A 19,132-nucleotide genomic window follows, 5' to 3' on the forward strand; every position below is an offset into this window, starting at 1 on the left:
AAATGGCGGAATTATTAAGAGACCTTCACTCTCGTACACGATCGAGGATAGAAAGAGAGAGAAAAGTCCTCGGCCTTGTGTCGCAGGAATTTTGAGAATGTGTGCGAACCAAGGATGATATTAGATTCTTGGACAAAGTTTTCGCATGGTCGAGGTCTCGAGAGCTGTTCTAGAGTCAGCTCATCCGTGAGGAAGAGAACCCGTGTTAGCTAGCCTTCGGCATTGATTTCTTCTTGCCGTTTTTGCCGCCGTTTCTCACGATAGAATACCAGCCAGCTTTAAATTAAACCTCTCCTTATCGTTCATTTGTACTACACCCTCGTTTCGTGGCTTTCTTTTACGTCCACCGTGCGATCTGTTTTCTGCTCGAGTACTTTTATCAGCAGAGAACGACGCTGCTGTTTATAGGTCACTTTACGCTAGCTGTCTGATTAACGATGTTGTATCACAATCCTTTGTGTGTTTCAGCGTTTACTTGCGGTTTAATTAGCAGTTTTATGGGAGTGTTTGGTCTCATTTGAGGTTGGTGTTTCTGGAGGGTAGGGCTGTGATTTGGGGATTTTGAGTGGTGGGAAGTTTAGGTTAGGGAATTTGGGGCTTTGGGTGGTGGGGGGTTTGGAGGTTTGGGAGTTTTGGAGGTTTGGGGGTTTTAGAGGTTTGGGGGTTTTGGTGGTTTGGAAGTTTTAGAATTCGGGAAATTTAGTATTGGGAAATTTTGGAATTTAGGGGGTTTGGGATTTGGGAGATTAGGAATTTGGGGGGTTTGCAATTTAGGGATGTGGGAATTTGGAATTTTTTGGATTTGGGGGGTTTGGAATTTGGGGGATGTGAGAATTGGGTGGTTTGGAATTTGGAAGTTTTAGAATTTGGGGGGTTTGAAATTTGGGGGGTTTGGAATTTGGGGGGTTTGGAATTTGGGGGGTGTGGAATTTGGAAGTTTTGGAACTTGGGAGGTTTGGAATTTGGGAGATTAGAGATTTGAGAGTTTTGGAATTTGGGGGTGTTGGAATTTGGGGGTGTTGAAATTTGGGAGTTTTGGAATTTGGAAATTGTGGAATTTGGAAGTTGTGGAATTTGGAAATTGTGGAATTTGGAAATTGTGGAATTTGGAAATCTTGGAATTTGGAAATTTTGGAATTTGGAAATTTTGGAATTTGGAAAGCTTGGAATTTGGAAATCTTGGAATTTGGAAATTATGGAATTTTGGAAGTTGTGGAATTTGAAAATCTTGAAATTTGGAAATTTTGAAATTTTGAAATTTGGAAATTTTGTCAAATTCCAATCCCCCAAAATCCTCCCCAAAATTAACATCCCCACCCTTACTCCATTAATTCCAAAACCGATATCCCATAATATCATCCCCTAATTAAACACCCAATAAAATAATTCGCAACGCATCGAAAATAACCCTATAACATTCTTTGTACTAGTTCGTTTGCGAAGCGTTATTGGTTTGAAGATTTTCAAGTAGACCGAGAGAAAGACGTATCGAAAGCTATTCCCTAATGTATCCCCGTTTTACATACATAGGTATATCTATATCCGTCCACGAACACACGTACTTCCGCTTATGTACATACATATTCTGATACACTTATTTCTCTCTTTCGAAACCACTCTGGTAGCGACGCAAAAGCGGACAAAAGTTTCAAGGCACATGCCTGAACCTTCCCAAGAAACCTATACATTATAAATGTCGTACTTTCTTATCCATCCTACCGTTTCCCACCTTTTGTGCGGATAAAAAATATATTCCCTCTTGTTCGTGTGTAGATCGACGACTTATTTGGAAAGTAAGTGATTTTGGTTCAATCGATACCTTTCGCTGGTGTTCGAATCGCGTTTCGATATTTGGGTAGCTTTTTCGAAGGGGTGAAAAATTATTTTATTAATTTTATGATTGTTTTAATTAACTTCGTTGAGATGAAATTGATAACTAATGGATAAAATTTATAACTAATTATATGTTATATTATAATATTTATTTATTATAAATTTCTTATAATTTATTTTGTATTTATATTTGTTTATAATTTATAGGGTGAATTTATAATTATATATATTTTTTAATATTGGTGAAGAGAAGTAATTATTGGTATTTTCAATTATTAATATTTTTACCGTAATTGTTAACTGTTAGTAACATTATGAGTGTTATTATTAATAATATTGTCAGTATTATCATACTTGATATTATTAATCATTTATAATTTTATTTATTGTTTTTTAAATATTGCAGAAGGGATATTATTATTGGTATTTTTAATTATTAATATTTTTGTCATAATTGTTAATTGTTAGCAACATTTTTTAGTGTCATTTTTAATAATATTGTCAGTATTATTATATTTGATATTATTAATTATTTATAATTTTATTCATTGTTTTTTAAATATTGGTGAAGGAATATTATTATTGGTATTTTTAATTAATAATATTTTTGTCATAATTGTTAATTGTTAGCAACATTTTTTAGTGTCATTTTTAATAATATTGTCAGTATTATTATATTTGATATTATTAATTATTTATAATTTTAATTATTGCTTTTTTAAAATTGGTGGAAGAATATTATTGTTGGTATTTTTAATTATTAATATTTTTGTCACAATTGTTAATGTTTAGTAACATTTTTTAGCGTCATTATTAATAATATTATCAGTATTATCATATTTTATATTATTCATCATTTACAATTTTATTTATTGTTTTTTAAATATTGGTGAATAAAAATCATTATTGGTATTTTTAATTATTAACATGTTTGTAATTATTATTAAATATTATTAACATTATCAGTGTCATTATTAATATCATTACCATAATTATAATCATAATTGATATTATAAATTCAAAGTAAACCATTAAAAATAAACAAAAAGTATTAATAAATAAAAGTGACTAAATTTTCATTAAACCCAACATTTCGCAACAGTTATAAAATTAATAGCGAATAGCGGAGAGGTCCAGCATGAAAAATGGGCAGATATTTCGAGCCAATATAAATCTGAAAAAAAACTTTATTTTTCCTGTTAATATTTCGGTATTAAAATATGAAAACGTTTCTACCGTACAACGTTTTGGAATTATTTTTCTGCAATTCAACGAACAGAGGAAATATTTCGTTAGCCGGCAACACAATGTGTTTTAGAATCAAAATAACGAATTCTTCGAAAATAAAGCCTCGTTTTTTTTTCTTTTTTGAAATTCATAATACACGGAATTGTATGGGTATTTCATTGTTCGGGTGAAATTGCAACGGGGAAACTGAGAGAAAATTATTTTTATCAAAATGAAAGAATTCTTATTTACTTTTATATTTCAGAATTAAGTTTATTAGAATTAAATTAGTCTTTCAGAATTTGTTTATTAAATTAGTCATTCAATACCTTCTTCAAATAAATACAATATTTATATTTTAATTATTCAAAAGCTGAAATTAAAATGATTTGTTATGAAAAGATCGATATAAATAAATCAATTTTAATTAAAATATTACTATGAAACTTTCAGTGTTTAATTTATTGTACAACATACATTAATACAATCAATTAAAATATATCTACTTTTCCATCACTCTATTTGACACACAAAAACATAGTAAACTTGTATAATTTGGTACGACTCTCAACCCGCCATTTTGTTTCAACAATATCCATCAACCTACTTACTTAATTCTTTAACCAATCACTTCATATTAAGAATATCGGTAAAATCCTTATGTAGACATTTTCCTTGAACCTCAAGCTTTAAATTGATGTATCATAAGTGCCATTTTGTGATACTTTTATGTCATCAAATTTTATCAAACTTCATATGTAGTTCCAAATCGTTCATTGTTTGCTGCATTTGACAGTCAGCCATTTTATATTAAGAACATACATAAAATCTTTATGTAGACATTTTCCTCGAACCTCAAGCTTTAAATTGATGTATCATAAGTGCCATTTTGTGATACTTTTATGTCATCAAATTTTATCAAACTTAATACATAGTTGCAAATCGTTTATTGTTTGTTGCACTCAACAGTCAGCCATTTTGTATTAAGAACATACATGAAATCTTTATGTGATAATGTGTAGCAACTCTTGAATTTCAAATTGATATACCACAAGTGTAACTTTGTGATACTTTCATTAAATCAAACTTCAAAATTCAACAAAACCATCATCCATTATCGAAACATCGAACAATTTTCCTGGACCAGATTGATAACAATTTGATCATCAGATTTACAATTTATTAAAATCTGAAGATTAACACTATCCCAAAGAAATAGCCACACCTCTGAGCGAATAACCCGTTAAAATTCTTACACCCCCACCGTGAAGCAATCGACACCCGCCATAACAGAGTCCAACCAGTTGGCCGGATCGAATCCATAAACACGTTAACCCATGGTCGAGCAGCAAACACGGATGTTCCGGAATTTTACGCGTCCGGAAGATGTTCGTAAGCTCGGAAGCTCGCAAAAGGGGGGTCGGAACGAGGGGGAGGCAGCGATGTTGGAGGGTGAGTCGTAGGGTGGTGGTGGCAGGTGATGAGGATTCACGGAGGGACGAAGAAGGGTTAGAGGGAAAGTGGGTTGCTATCTTAGCCACCACAAAGCAGTGATAACATTTTCCCTCCCGGACAGAAGCCTAGCCACCCTTCTCGTTGCTCCCAGGTCGATATCGGGATAACGCCGGTGCCGGTTACCCCGGGCAACCGGAAAGCCACGCCCGCACCCTCAAATATGGCTGCCCATATTCGCGACTCCGTGCACCTTGATGTTGGCGAAAGGGTGAACCGGGGATTCGGGGGTGGCCGAGGAGCGGCGTGTCGAGCCGGTGCAAGATAAAACGCGACAGAGAGGGTGGCATGGAATTATCATAATATTGGTCATTGCTTGTTCCGTCGGATGAGAAGTAGCTCGCCAAGGGGTGGGAATCTTTCACACGCGACACGTCCTCGACCCTTACAAATATTTCTAACCTCTTCATCGTACCGATCTAATTAATACCTATACGATTTGTTTATGCAACAAATTTTTATCTGGAGAGAGTATACTAATTTTTTATAGTCTCTTTAATTATACTTATACTTCATTTCTAACACGGTTTATGTCAAAATAACGCACCCTTTTCTTACTTTGAATTAAGATGTCTTTGTCGACATGAGTGACTGTATAATTTCATCCCTTATTTATCGTACTCCATTTTTTATCGAAAGTACCTTCAAAACATAGTGTTTAAACATTTTTAGTTAACTTCTAGTCTCCTTTGATTTACCCTAATTCATTGTCGATTTACATTAACATTCAAGGTCTTGTAAAATGTGAGAATGCAAAAACTCTCTTGCAAAATTGAAAGTACAGTTTGTTACCAAATTTTGAGATTCTTTATGCAATTAAAAATTGCAATATTATGTACAACTATATTATGTACATCTACATGTACAGATATATCTACATACCCTAAGTATACAAGCCGTTAATTACCCAAAATTCCATAACAGCGTAATATTTAGTTACATCGATGAGCTGATTAGCTGATAAAGGTTCTTAAAGGTGGAACGAAATAAGTGATCAGGAAACAATGGAAGACAAAGGCAGATACGAAGGTAATATCTTGTTTACCCTGCTCGATGAAGGCGTGTCTGCACGGAACGAGAGGAAGCGATGCGAAGGGAGTAGAAAATGAGTGGATTTTCATTGCAGTTTAATCCAGATCTCTCCCCCCGTGTCCCCCTCGTGGTATTCTAAACGGCGATACTCTCGAAGGCAACTCTTGTCGCTTGGGGTGACGATATTACATTCCTCGATCGTGACGAAAACAGTCAGAACGAGCCAGCTTTTCGAGCCTCCTGTCGACCCTAACTGCACACGTTTTTAATTCGTCTCTATTCTAACCTGTAGTCGCTTCTCTCTTTTCTTCGATCGTTTGCTAATCTCATCACATGCACTCTTCTACTAGATACGTTCTATATGTATTATTTAACTGTTTTGTTTGTTTGTTAAATTGAAAATAATCTGAAGGAATTATCTTAGCAACCCCCCAATAATTATTTAGGCAAGCCAATGTAACTATTTTAACTTGGAATAATTATTTTAGTGATCCAAAATTATTTTTGCAATCTGAAATGATTATTTTAGTGATGTAAAATTATTTTGGCAAACTGAAGTAATTATTATAGGAATTTAAAATTATTTTAGCAAACTAAGGTAATTATCTTATGAACCTAAAATTATTTTAGCAAACTGAAATTATTTTAGCATTCAGAAATAATTATTTTAGCAACCTAAAATTATTTTGACAACCTGAAGTAATAACTTTACCAAACTAAAATTATTTTAGCAAATTAAAGTAATTGTTTTAGCAATCTAAAATTTTTTTAGCAAAGTAAAATAATTATTTTACCAACCTGAAATTATTTTGGCAACCTAAAATTATTTTAACATTCAGAAATAATTATTTTACTAATCTAAAATTATTTTAGCATTTAGAAATAATTATTTTACCAATCTAAAATTATTTTAGCATCCGACAGTAATTATTTTACCAACCTAAAATTATTATAGCACCCCAAAGTAATAATTATAACCTAAAATAGTTGAAAGTGCCACCCCCAAGCACCGTACCTAAAATTAATTGCCCCCAGCATACTCCGAAGCTAATAAATACCCAGAATCGAGAACAGCAAGCATAGTTGATCGAAAATATCTAACAAAAGTGGGAAGATAAGACATCCAAGCGTGTTCATCGTTGTCACGATCGTGGTTCCTCGGCCGTGTACACCCCTTTAATCGTTCGTCAAGTGTGTGTGCATTCGGAATGTAATATATCCTGGTCGACACGTGCCGTACACGTGCCACCAAGTGTTTGTTTCGGTTTGTATTGTCACCACGTATACGTGGCACAGAGGTGTGCTTGCACACGTCCACGATCATGGGAGAGGGACGAATCTGTCCCTTTCATAATTCCACGCTCGTTCGAGTAAATAACGTGCCGCCAGTTGACAATTAGAACGATGGGAAAGAGATTCATTACATACAACAGACTAATAGCGAATCGATCTACTGTGTTCGACGTTATAGTTATTAAGTAACTATTCTTTTGTCAGTCTTGTAAGGCTGCTTTGGGGAGGTATTTCGATCAAATTGTTCATTGACAAGACTGCTGTAGCTGGAAATTTTTAGTAATATTTTTATTTTTAACAAATCTTTATATTTGCACAATATTTTCTTACTGTACATAGTTCTAACTTGTTCATATTTATTAAAATTGTTCATACTTGTTCATGCTTATTAAAATTGTTGATACTTGTTCACACTTATCAAAAATATTAAAAGGTAAAAATTGTGGTGAAAATTGGATGCGCTCTAAAATTAAGTACACCTCAATAAAAATTAACTTAATTGAAAATTAATAGTAGTCTCGTATTAGCTATATATCGTATAAGGATATTTAAAAGAGTAGAAGGTAAATAGTTAGAATATTAGTACAGGGCGTCTCACAACTAGTGTAGGTCCAGTGGAGGGTAGCTGACGTGATTCTGAACAAGATTTCCCTTTGCAAAATTGGGATTTGAAGCTTCGTTTTTGAATTATTAAGGAAAAACACGGACCAATCAGAGCGCGAGGATTACGCATGCGCAGACGCGAGAGTGACAGCTTCGAACTAGCGACTGAGTGGTAAATGCAATGTATAGTATATTCAACGCTTGGTGAGTGCAACGCGAAAGAAATCAATGCGTGGTGAATGTAACGCGTGGTAAATACAAGGCATGGCAAGTACTATGCGTGGTAGGTGCAGCACGTGGTAAGCAACGCGTGATAAATTCAATGCGTGGTAAATACAACGCGTGGTAAATATAATGCGTGGTCAATACAACGCGTGGTAGGTGCAGCACGTGGTAAGCAACGTGTGGTAAATTCAATGCGTGGTAAGTACAACGCGTGGTAAATACAATGCGTGGTAAAGAACGCGTGGTAAATACAATGCGTGGTAAATACAACGCGTGGTAAATATAACGCTTGGTAGGTGCAGCACGTGGTAAGCAACGCGTGGTAAGTGCAGCACGTGGTAAATACAACGCGTGGTAAGTGCAGTACGTGGTAAAGAACGCGTGGTAAATACAGTGCATGGTAAATACAACGCGTGGTAAATATAATTCGTGGTCAATACAACGCGTGGTAGGTGCAGCACGTGGTAAGTAACGTGTGGTAAATTCAATGCGTGGTAAATACAACGCGTGGTAAAGAACGCGTGGTAAATACAATGCGTGGTAAATACAACGCGTGGTAAATATAACGCTTGGTAGGTGCAGCACGTGGTAAGCAACGCGTGGTAAGTGCAGCACGTGGTAAATACAACGCGTGGTAAGTGCAGTACGTGGTAAAGAACGCGTGGTAAATACAGTGCGTGGTAAATACAACGCGTGGTAAGTGCTACGCGCTCAGCCGCTAGCTCGAAGCTGTTCTCGCGTCTGCGCATGCGTAATCCCCGCGCTCTGATTGGTCCGGTGTTTTTCCTTAATAATTCAAAAACGAAGCTTCAAACCCCATTTCTGCAAAGGGAAATCTTATTCAGAATCATGTCAGCTACCCCCCATTTCAGGGACCTACCCCGTATATGAAATTATAGGAATTGCAAAGTGTGTTGTAGATAAATACGCTACTGACCAAGAATGAAATTTGCAATTTTAATATCAGTGCGAGGAAACAAACACGATGTTCATACTTAACAGTACTTTATTGTTGACATTATTACACGTTATTATAAATCTATCATCTTGACACGTATAATACTTACTAAATCTACAGAGACAAGTGTAACGATAACCTATAACTAAACATACATTATGGCATCGGTACTTATTTAGTAAAGGAACAAACAGACGTATCGTTTTAATTTCCCTCGCAATACCTTAACACACACGACAGCCGAGAGTCGAGACGGGATCAGTAAAATATACATCGTTCAAATAATAATCATGGATTATTCTCAAATAGAGACGTTGTCTCGTTGCCTCATTTTCTCTACTCTATTCAATCTCCATTTTTACTTCTCATCTTCGCGCGGATAAGATAAGCAACGTTCCGCGCGATACGTTCGTATATGATACATTAAAACTTAATCGTTCAAAACGTGAATTTGTCCAAGTATAAAAGATTCTATCGAATAAAATATTTTTTACCTAAACGTTAAATCTCTGTTTCATCATGGCACAGATTTAATCGTTCGAGAACGTGCAGTTCGTGGATGCAATATAGTGCGATTTTCCGATCAGGTGATTTACATTTTATCGAAATACCGTTCTTTAATTATTTTTACAAGAGATAAATTTTTTAAATTATACTTACAGTTGCATTCAAAATAATTTTTTAATAATTATTTAGTTATCTGAATAAAAATTGGTAAAAGGGAGACTCAAAATGAAAAATTATAGAAAAATGTTTAAATAAAGATTAAATGATTTTATTAGCTTTGCAGAATTTTATTAACAAAATTTTAAATATTCAAAAAAAGGAGGAATTATAGTTATATTGAAAATTTTATTAACACAATAGAGTTTAGTTTAACAAAGTTAGAAACACGTTTCTACATTCTTCATGTTTATTTCGTTTAATTTACGATCGCACTATATAGTTTACAGCATCTCACTGACGTAACTAGAGCTTCTGTGGGGGTGGTTGTGGGCCCTTTTATGATCGAGTGATTTTTGAAAATTTAGGGATTCAGGGATTTAGGGATTTAGGGATTTAGGGATTTAGGGATTTGGGGATTTAGGGATTTAGGGATTTAAGGATTTAGGAATTTAGGAATTTAGGGATTTAGGGATTTAGGGATTTAAGGATTTAGAAATTTGGAAATTTAAAAATTTGAGAAATTTGGGAAATTAGGAAAATTTAGAAATTTGGGAAATTTGGGAAATTAGGAAAATTTAGAAATTTGGGAAATTTGGGAAATTAGGGAAATTAGGGAAATTTAGAAATTTAGGAAATTTGGGAAATTAGAAACTTGGAAATTTGGGAAATTAGAAACTTGGAAATTTGGGAAATTAGATTCTTGGAAATTTGGGAAATTAGAAACTTGGAAATTTGGGAAATTAGATTCTTGGAAATTTGGGAAATTAGAAACTTGGAAATTTGGGAAATTAGAAACTTGGAAATTTGGGAAATTAGAAACTTGGAAATTTGAAAAATTAGAAACTTGGAAATTTGAAAAATTAGAAACTTGGAAATTATCAAATTTGGAAATATAAAAAAGTAAAAATCTGTAAACCTACAAATTTGAATATTTAAGACCATGTCATCAACACTTAAAATTTTCTAAATTTCTAATACGAAGTACCCTAACTTCAACGTCCTCAAACTACATAAAAAGTCCAATCCCTATTGTAAACGCCCCAGTCACCCTAGTTACGTCACTGCACCACTCATCCACCAAAAATATTTTCAATTCTCACTCGTACAAAGATTCCTCGAGAAAAAATCACTATCCATGATTTTGCATTCTCTTTGTTTTATCAACGATATGTTAAGCAGAGATTCGTCTTGAAACGAGGCGCTCTCTATTATTAGGGCGATGATTTTCGTTATCGCCAAGCGTCATTCACGTCTCGAACACGCACGCGAACCTAATCAGTTCTACATAAACGTTGATGATAACGAAAATAACTAGGAATCCTGCTTGCCTTCCAAAGCCTTGAAACTAAAAAGAAAAACACGAACAAACAAAAGGTTTCGAGACGAGCGTTCCTTGCCGCGTGAGTTTCCATCATAACCTCTAAAGTCAATGATATTCTTCGAGATTCGATGTTTGACAAAGTGATAAGACTTCGACGCAACGTTAATTTCACTGTCATTAATACTGTGTTACAATTTTCGAATTGTTTATGAGATTCAAACGTTATGAACTTTCGTAAATTGACGATTTGAATTTCCCGCCAAAGTTGTGCTCGTACACTGCTCGAAACGAATTTGTGAAAGGAAACAAAATAATGTTAATGATGATTTAATGAATGTAATACTATTAATTTAAATTGTTTAAAATGTCCTTCGAGTAGTGTTGAGACAAACTTAACATTTTCAGTCTCTGTGAAACACCTGAGGCGACGATGGAGGGTGAAATGAATGTAAAAATATGAAATTAGATGATGATGTTTAAATGAGAACCGCACAAAGATTTCGAGGTTGCAGAGGGATATAACCTTTAATTTTAAGATTCAAATTTTTTTAATAAATTAATCTACAATTTTATGTTACAACTAAAAGTAATTTTTTTAGAAAGTTGGTCAGATTGTCAAAATATGAAATATTTTTCTTATTAAAACGTCTCAATTTTAAGATCTCTCATCTTCCATTTCTTAATTGCAATATAAATAGTTCTGAAATAGTAGACTCTTGTTATATTGCCAATCCTTCATTATAACGTCATAGTGGCGATATAATGAGAGTCTAATGTATTACCAATTATAAGGACTTTTCAGGTTTATGTATGGCGATATAATGAGAGTATAATGTACAACCAATTACTAGAACCTTTCAAGTTTGTCTGTGGCAATATAATGAGAGAATTTTATTGTCAACTCAAAGAATTCGCTCCTGCAGTTCCACTTTTGGCAATATAATTTTCCACCCTTATTTATGGCAATATAACGAAAGTCTAGTCTATTACCAATTACGACTCCGTTTACGGCAATATAACAAGTGTTATTTTTATAAACACAACAAGAACCCAAACTGAATTTTGGACTTCGCAATCGACTTTGTGATTTTGCAAATAAGTGTAAATTCCCTGTAGGAACCTTAGAATCTAGGGTCCCTAGAGTTTGAGAATGGGACACTAGGATCTAAAAATTCTAAGAACCCACAATGAAATAATTCTATGAGTGCACTCCAGGAGTTCTGTGATCTGAAAGAGTTCTAAAACCCAGAGACCCTGTATGTGAGAGTCCCGAAGCATAGAACGTTCAGATTTGCTCCTATCTCTAATTACAAGACCGTTTCGTAACGGAAAGGCAATACGAAACAAAGCAAATCCCTCTGCACCGTTTGCATAGCGAAGAGCGCAATTTAGAAAGAAAACAAAACGATAAGGAGGATTTCCAAGAAACCGTGTGTTGCATCGACGCAGACAAACGACGAAGTACGTCGGGAACTCGAATGTTAGGTCGTTCTTCGATAAGCATTGCACTATGTACACCGGAAACCGTGTACCCGATCGAGAAACGCGACCTTTTTCGATCGAGCATCGCGTTTTCACGTGAAACGACACATCCCCTTTCTCTCTCTGTCGCTCCGCCATTCTCTCCCACTCTCTCACCCTGTCGAACAATAGAAAGCTGAGCAAAGATTTGTTCGGGAGTGTGTATGTGTGTCTGTGTACGTGTACGTGTGTGTCTGTGTGTGTATTTACAGTGCCGATATTAATCGATCGTTTACAAACGAGCCAACACGCACAAGCTACTTCTTCGGCTAACAGCAGAACGGACAAAAATAAAGAGCAGGGTCGGAAACGTCGATCCTCGAGGATCGAGCTTCAGGGACGTATGTACGCTAAGTGATCGTTCGTTAGAGCGAAATCGGTGCTTTCGATACGATAAACAAAGCACTACACTATTGCACTACACTTCTCTCTCTCTCTCTCTCTTTACAATTACTCGACTTCCATCCACGTCTTTTTACACGCAACGTGTTTAATCTTCTCTTCAAGGTCGAATCTATCGTCCCTTAGTACCGTTCTCGTCACTTTCAAATGGTATCACTGTTTGCAGTGGCAACCAGTCTGTAAATGTTGAAGAGGTAGGTTTGAGTCCGATATGTTAACTCCAACTGATAACAAACCTTCAAATCGTCGCCGTTCGTCCCGAAGAACCTGGACCTCAGGTTCCTCCGCCACCTGTGTTCCCCAACGATAAAACGATAAAAATATCCTTTCGAATGCAAGATTTCAAGAGTAGACCGGTCTCCTAGACCAAAGGCGAGAAGGCTGACGCCTGACTTCTGATCTCCCTGTGTTCCGACGGGCTGAGATCCAGCAAACCTCCGCAGTTCTGATCACTGGCCGTCTGTTTGCCGATCAGAGCGTCGATGCTGAAGTTCCTCTTCTTCTCCACGGGAGGATGGCTGCTGGGTATCGTGGTGGTCCTCGTGGGAGTCGGGTCCAGCTGCCTCATCGGCGGGGCCGTGATGGGCACCGGTTTGTACAGCGGCGGGGGTGGTTCCAGGAAGCCTCCAAGCTTCAGGGCCTCCAACGTCGAGGGAGAGAAGTCCAACAGGGGTAAACCCGGCGGCGGAGACAGGTACGCGGCACTGGGATAAGCCAGGGCACCCGGGTGTCCGCCGCCGCTTCCCGGGCAGGGTCCCCGATCGCCGCAGATGGCGAAGGTCGCCATTATAGCCCTGTCCCGCAAGACGTAATGCGGCGGAGGCCTCTTGTACCTCTTCCTACGTCGCAGGAAGCTGCCGTTGTCGAACATGTCCTCGGCCAACGGGTCCAGGGTCCAGTAGTTGCCCTTCCCCGGGTTACCCGGCTCTCTGGGGATCTTGATGAAGCAGTCGTTCAACGACAGATTGTGTCTGATAGAGTTCTGCCAAGCGGGGAACTTGTCGTGGTAGTAGGGGAATCTGGACATTATGAATTCGCAGATCCCGCTGAGCGTCAGCTTCTTCTGGGGCGACTGCAGTATCGCCATCGTGATCAGGGCGATGTACGAGTACGGCGGTTTGATCAGGGACGAGGACATCTTGTCGTTGTTGTAAGACGACGGCTGACCCGTCGAACTCTTCTGTTGCCCGCTCGACGACATCATCGAGTAGCTTTTCTTGCTGCGGTTGCCGCCGCGGTTCCTCGACGAGCCGCTGGGCGGCACGGGCGAGCTCGAGATGATCGGGCTAGAGGACGACTGCGACGGCGACAGCTCGTTCTTGTCCAGACTCACCGGGTCCACGATCATGCTGCTGCTGTCGGAGTCGCGATCGCTGTCCACGCAGCCGTCGCACGACAGGTTAGGCATCATCATCCCACGCGGCTCCATCGTGATCGCTTCATGGGCACACGGGCGGCCGGACATCTAACGATCCTAATTGCAACACCACCCGGGTACACCTTGCAACTCTCCGGTCATCCTGCAGGCCAGATCCGAACCGACGAGCGTCATCCGGTTTAATCACTGAACGATCGCCGGACTGCACGAGTGCTCCTCCTCCGACATGTTTTGGCGAGCAGACTGCCGCACGCGAGAGCCGCTATCTTACGCTAATAGTTTGTTTCCACAACGATAACGGCAGTTTTTTTTTCTACGCGAACCTCAAGGATGACGGATCGCTAGAGTGACGCGCGAGAGTCTACCGTAAACAGTCGTCGGCCACGGTTCTACCGCATGCCCGGCCACGTTTAGGTTCGCACTGTCATCCGATCACCGTTCACCGACTGCCACACGACGGTTATCACAACTTTCCGGTCGAACACGAGGAGTATGGATCGAAAACGTACCCGGTCGCGGTTTCGACGGGATTAGGCGCACGAAATGCGGTCGGAGCTTATGAAGCGCGATTTGCGAGTGTGCCAGCACCGTGGAGGACCGTCTACGAGGCGAAATCGTGGGTCGAATTGATTCGAAGTGACTGCTTTGGCCCTATATGGGCGGACCAATGGGCGGGCGTTTCAACCCCTACCGAAGGGGTGCCTGGCCGCCTGCCCCACCATTGCCCGGCATCCACAGCTCCCTCCATCCTCCTTCGGGAGAAGAGGAATCGTTGTCGTCACCACCGACGAGCAGAAACCCCCGGAGGGGACGTCGGAGTTAGGAAAATAGCGGGATAGATAAAGGGACTTTCGAGGCGGACTGGAGTTGAGGAGAGGGTGAAATTGTAACACTCCTGCTTTGCTTTGAACGGCAAACGGTGAAAGGACCAGGCGTTACATACTAATAGAACGTACGAGACTCGGACGAGTATCGATATCGATTTTCGGATAGATACTGACAGTCGTCTAACAACTTCTCGGTTTCTGTGTTGCTGTTGGCCAACGGAATACTGTGAATTGGGTTTAAGTATTCAGACCCCTTTATTAATCCGAGAACATTTTCTCTCTATGTTTACATTTGTTTTATTCCATTACGATTTCCAGCTAAAATTTTTTTAAACTTTTTCATACATTTGAAAAATTTGTTTTGTACATTTCTTCTTTATTGGCTAGTGATGGCTTTAACAAAAATGAAATGATAAATTTCGGTTCTTCATTTTTGTATTTTTTGAAATTGGAGTATTTTTCAATGTCACATTCTTAAATTAATAAATCAACTCAACTTCTTATAAAACACCATGCGCCTCAGTGTCCATGAACCTTGTAGAGGGCACTTATTTTGCTCATCGTACAATTAATCTATAAACCATATTACATAAATTAAAACTACATTGAAACCACAACTAAAATTCTTCGTAAAGACCAGTTCAAGCGTGCTTAAAATTAACGTTGAAAATAGAAACTTTCCACGTACCAAAAGCAATGTTGAATAAAAACTAGTTTGCATGTAGCATAGAAAATAAAAGCACAAGTTTGCGAGTAACGAAACTACTGAAACTAACAAAACTGAAAACTAGTAACAAAATCTATTTTAAAATTAACGTCGACTCCGTAAAATTTGATCGTCGAAAAAGGGGCATAATTTGCTCCGTGAAAATTCCATCGAAAAGGTTCGAATGGAGTCTGGTCGTGATCACGGAAACAGGGTTGACGAGACCCTGGTCCTTGGATTTGCAGCCTCGAAATGGAGAACGATGGGTTCCGTTGTATCGCCAACAGAGCGAGCCGGGCTGCACGCATCACGAGTTAACTTCCCTCAGGCAGCTCAAATAGAATCTGTATTACGCCACGTTGCAAAAGAGAGGGAGAGAGACGTATATCGCGATGGATAGAACAGTAACGAAAGGTGGAAAGAGATGAAGATGACACGCGGAGAGAGGATAAAAGAGAGAGGGACGAGCGTGAGGGATGAAAAGAGACGGAAGAGGGATACATGGGGGCGGAACGGAGAGACGAGGAGAGACGTATAGATGGATGCGTATCTACCTGAGCGCACTATCGGTTCACAGAGCCGAGCAGAGAGCGAATATTGTGTTTACCCATACGCACGGCTTTGCGATGCAAATAATCTGGTATTATTGCACTTACTCCGCGTACCAGCGAGGTTCTTCCGTGACTACCAGCCTCGATTCACCCTTCTTTTCTTCCCTTCTCGTATTTATTTACGCGATATTCGGTGCGCTCATACGGATACTGTTATCGATGATTCTTAGCGGTGATCAGGGTAAGAAACTCTCGATTATGTAGCTCGAGATCATTAAAATGGCGGACACAAATGAGAGGGTTAACTCCTGAGGCCTCTTTGAAATAATTAAAAAGCTACAAAACAACTTTAAACTTCAAAGTTATTAGAGTTGGAGAGAGATACAATCTAATTGTAGATTATAATTTAGAGGAGTTCAATTGTAGATTAAAATGACATGTTATCAAACTTAAAAATAATTAAAAATGACATGATTGTAAGTCATTCTTGATGACATGTTATCAAACTTTAAACTAATTGAAAATGATATAGAAGTATTGTAAGTCATTTTATACTGATGTTATCAAACTTTAAAATAATTGAAAATTACATGAAAGTGTAAGCCATTTTGTGCTGCTCGGAAGTTTCAGAGTTAATGAAAATGGCGGTCTAAATGTCTGTCAATGTTCTACATTTAAATTGTTAACAATTCATATTAAAGACGTTCATAATAATGTTATATGAGTAAAACGTTAGAATAATATTAATCTACAGCATTGTAAAGAGTGTTACAATATTATGTAGGCATTTCGTGTTAATATATAATATAGAACTGTAATAGGAGTGCTAGATGGCAGTGGCGTTGTCGGCCATTTTGAATACCTGTAACTTCATAATCAACTTAACATCGATGTAACATTAACACATTAACGTTTATCTATCAAATGATGAATAAGATAATAAAATACTCCTATAAATTTTATTTATAGCCATTTATAGTTATTTATAGTTTATAGTTTATTTAAAAAAGTTTTGAAATTAAACAAAACTACTTAACTACAAAACGACTTTAATTTAATGTAATAAATTATCAAATTCTCTGCAAAACCTTCTGTGCCCATTTTGATACAATTGTGTAAAATATAATTATGTAAAATTTCTGCGAGCTTTAATTTTTCTTCTATGATGGTTCTCCCTCATTTTGAAAAGTATTGAAACTGCGATGAACGTCGTAAGGTTCTCCTCCTTTTCGCTAACACGGTGTCTTTTGCTGGTTCAGCGATTACCACATTAATCTGAAGTTGCCGGCAGGTTAGGTTAGGTCGTCGAACAGTAGAACAGACAAAGGTGTGGTATACCCAACCATGGAACCCTTAGGCGTTCGCCATTCACTTCGCGACGGATTGCGGATTCCACGAGTTCCACTATTCGATTCGATTGCTTCTTATCCTGGACTCTCACCACACGTATTTACCTCTCCTGATTTCTTCCCTCTCGATCGCCTACGAATAAATCTCGAGGGTGTCCCCTCGACTTATTGCACCCCTGTCTTAACTTGCACGCAGGATCGAGCTGTCATCCCATAGACAATTCTGGTTCACTGTCATTTCACAATTGTCTAAAGCTCTAATTTCGTTGGCTGATTTAACAAATTGAAATTTAATATTTTTGTTGATCTAAATTTTTGAGTCTTCAATTTCTGAATTTTTTAATTTTCAAATTTCTTCATTCTTGAACTCTGGTTACTCAGTTTAGGTTAGGTTTACACACTCCTCAATTTTTTAATTCTTTAATTTCTCAAGTACTTGAATTTGCAAATTACTAAATTATTTAATTAACTTGATACTATTATTGCGTTAAAATGTTCAAAATATCCTTATGAAATAATCTGAATTCTTAATATGAATAGTTTTGAGAAAGATGAGAAGGTAAAAATTGGCAGAAAATTATAATATCGAAAGACATAATGCAAAGGGTTAAATAAGAATTCACACGTTCGCGTTTCATCCATAATCGCGATAGTCGTTGAAAAGCTTCTCGTAGAATCGTCCAAGGAAATAAAACACGTCGGTTCGTCTGTGTGCGAACATCACCAGAGCGAATATTCTCGGCTTACGGTGCACAGAGATGCAAATCCGTAGTTCTTTCTCCCAAAGGAAGCTTCAGTTTGCCGTCTCTGAATCGCGTAGGTAAATGGCTGTTCTCTTTAACCGCATACACGAGGAGCTTGCGAGCAACAAAAAGGAAGAAGCAGAAGAAAAAAAAAGGGGGAGAAAAGCAGAGGGTGGAGAGTACCGGGTGAGTAAAAGACGACCGGAGAGGGGAAAGAAAGAACGAAGGAGGCTTGTCACGAAACAGAGAGAGGATCAGAACCACGTACAATCTCGTTCATAATTCATGGACCGTCTTATCATTTCTTTTTCATTTTCATATTTAATGTATCTCTATATTTTCAAATTTTTATATTTTCTCTTACTTCTTATATTCTTCAAATTTTTTAAATTTTTAGAATTTCAGTATTTACAAATTTCTATATATTCAAGTTTAATCATTTTTTTAGTACTATTTTTTTAGAATTTTTTTAGTCAATTATATTACTATTATTCTACTATTTCACTATACCATTCGTCCACTATACTACTATTACTCCACTATACAATTCACCCACTATATTATTATACAATTCTACTGCATTTTAAAGCAGTTGTATTATTATTATTGCAATACTCTACTATTGCTCCACTATTTCACTATACTATTCGTCCACTATACAAATATACTATGTTACTATTACTCCACTATACTATTCATCCACTATATTACTATACAATTCTACTACATTTTGAATCAGTTGTATTATTATTGTACTACTCTACTACTGCTCCACTATTTCACTATACTATTCGTCCACTATACTATTATACTATATTACTACCACTCCACTATACTATTCATCTACTATATTACTATACAATTCTACTGCATTTTGAAGCAGTTGTATTATTATTATTGCAGTACTCTACTATTGCTGCACTATTTCACTATACTATTCGTCCACTATACTACTCTACTGTACTACTATTACTCCACTATACAA

At 37.4% G+C, this 19,132-nt stretch overlaps 1 protein-coding gene across 1 annotated transcript; it reads right to left on the reverse strand.

Moving 5' to 3' along the window:
• Window positions 1-8,713: 8,713 nt before the first annotated feature.
• LOC100875414 (forkhead box protein D2) lies at window positions 8,714-18,472 on the reverse strand. The gene has a single exon (XM_076539907.1). It carries the CDS (start codon window positions 14,056-14,058, stop codon window positions 12,955-12,957), a length of 1,104 nt encoding a protein of 367 aa, XP_076396022.1. The 5' UTR covers window positions 14,059-18,472; the 3' UTR covers window positions 8,714-12,954.
• Between the last annotated feature and the right edge of the window lie 660 nt (window positions 18,473-19,132).

The sequence above is a fragment of the Megachile rotundata genome, chromosome 14 (genome assembly GCF_050947335.1).
Source record: "Megachile rotundata isolate GNS110a chromosome 14, iyMegRotu1, whole genome shotgun sequence".
Taxonomy (NCBI): domain Eukaryota; kingdom Metazoa; phylum Arthropoda; class Insecta; order Hymenoptera; family Megachilidae; genus Megachile; species Megachile rotundata.

Coding starts and splice junctions, on each gene's coding strand:
- LOC100875414 (XM_076539907.1), bottom strand. CDS start 14,058: ATGTCCGGCCGCCCGTGTGCCCATGAAGCGATCACGATGGAGCCGCGT.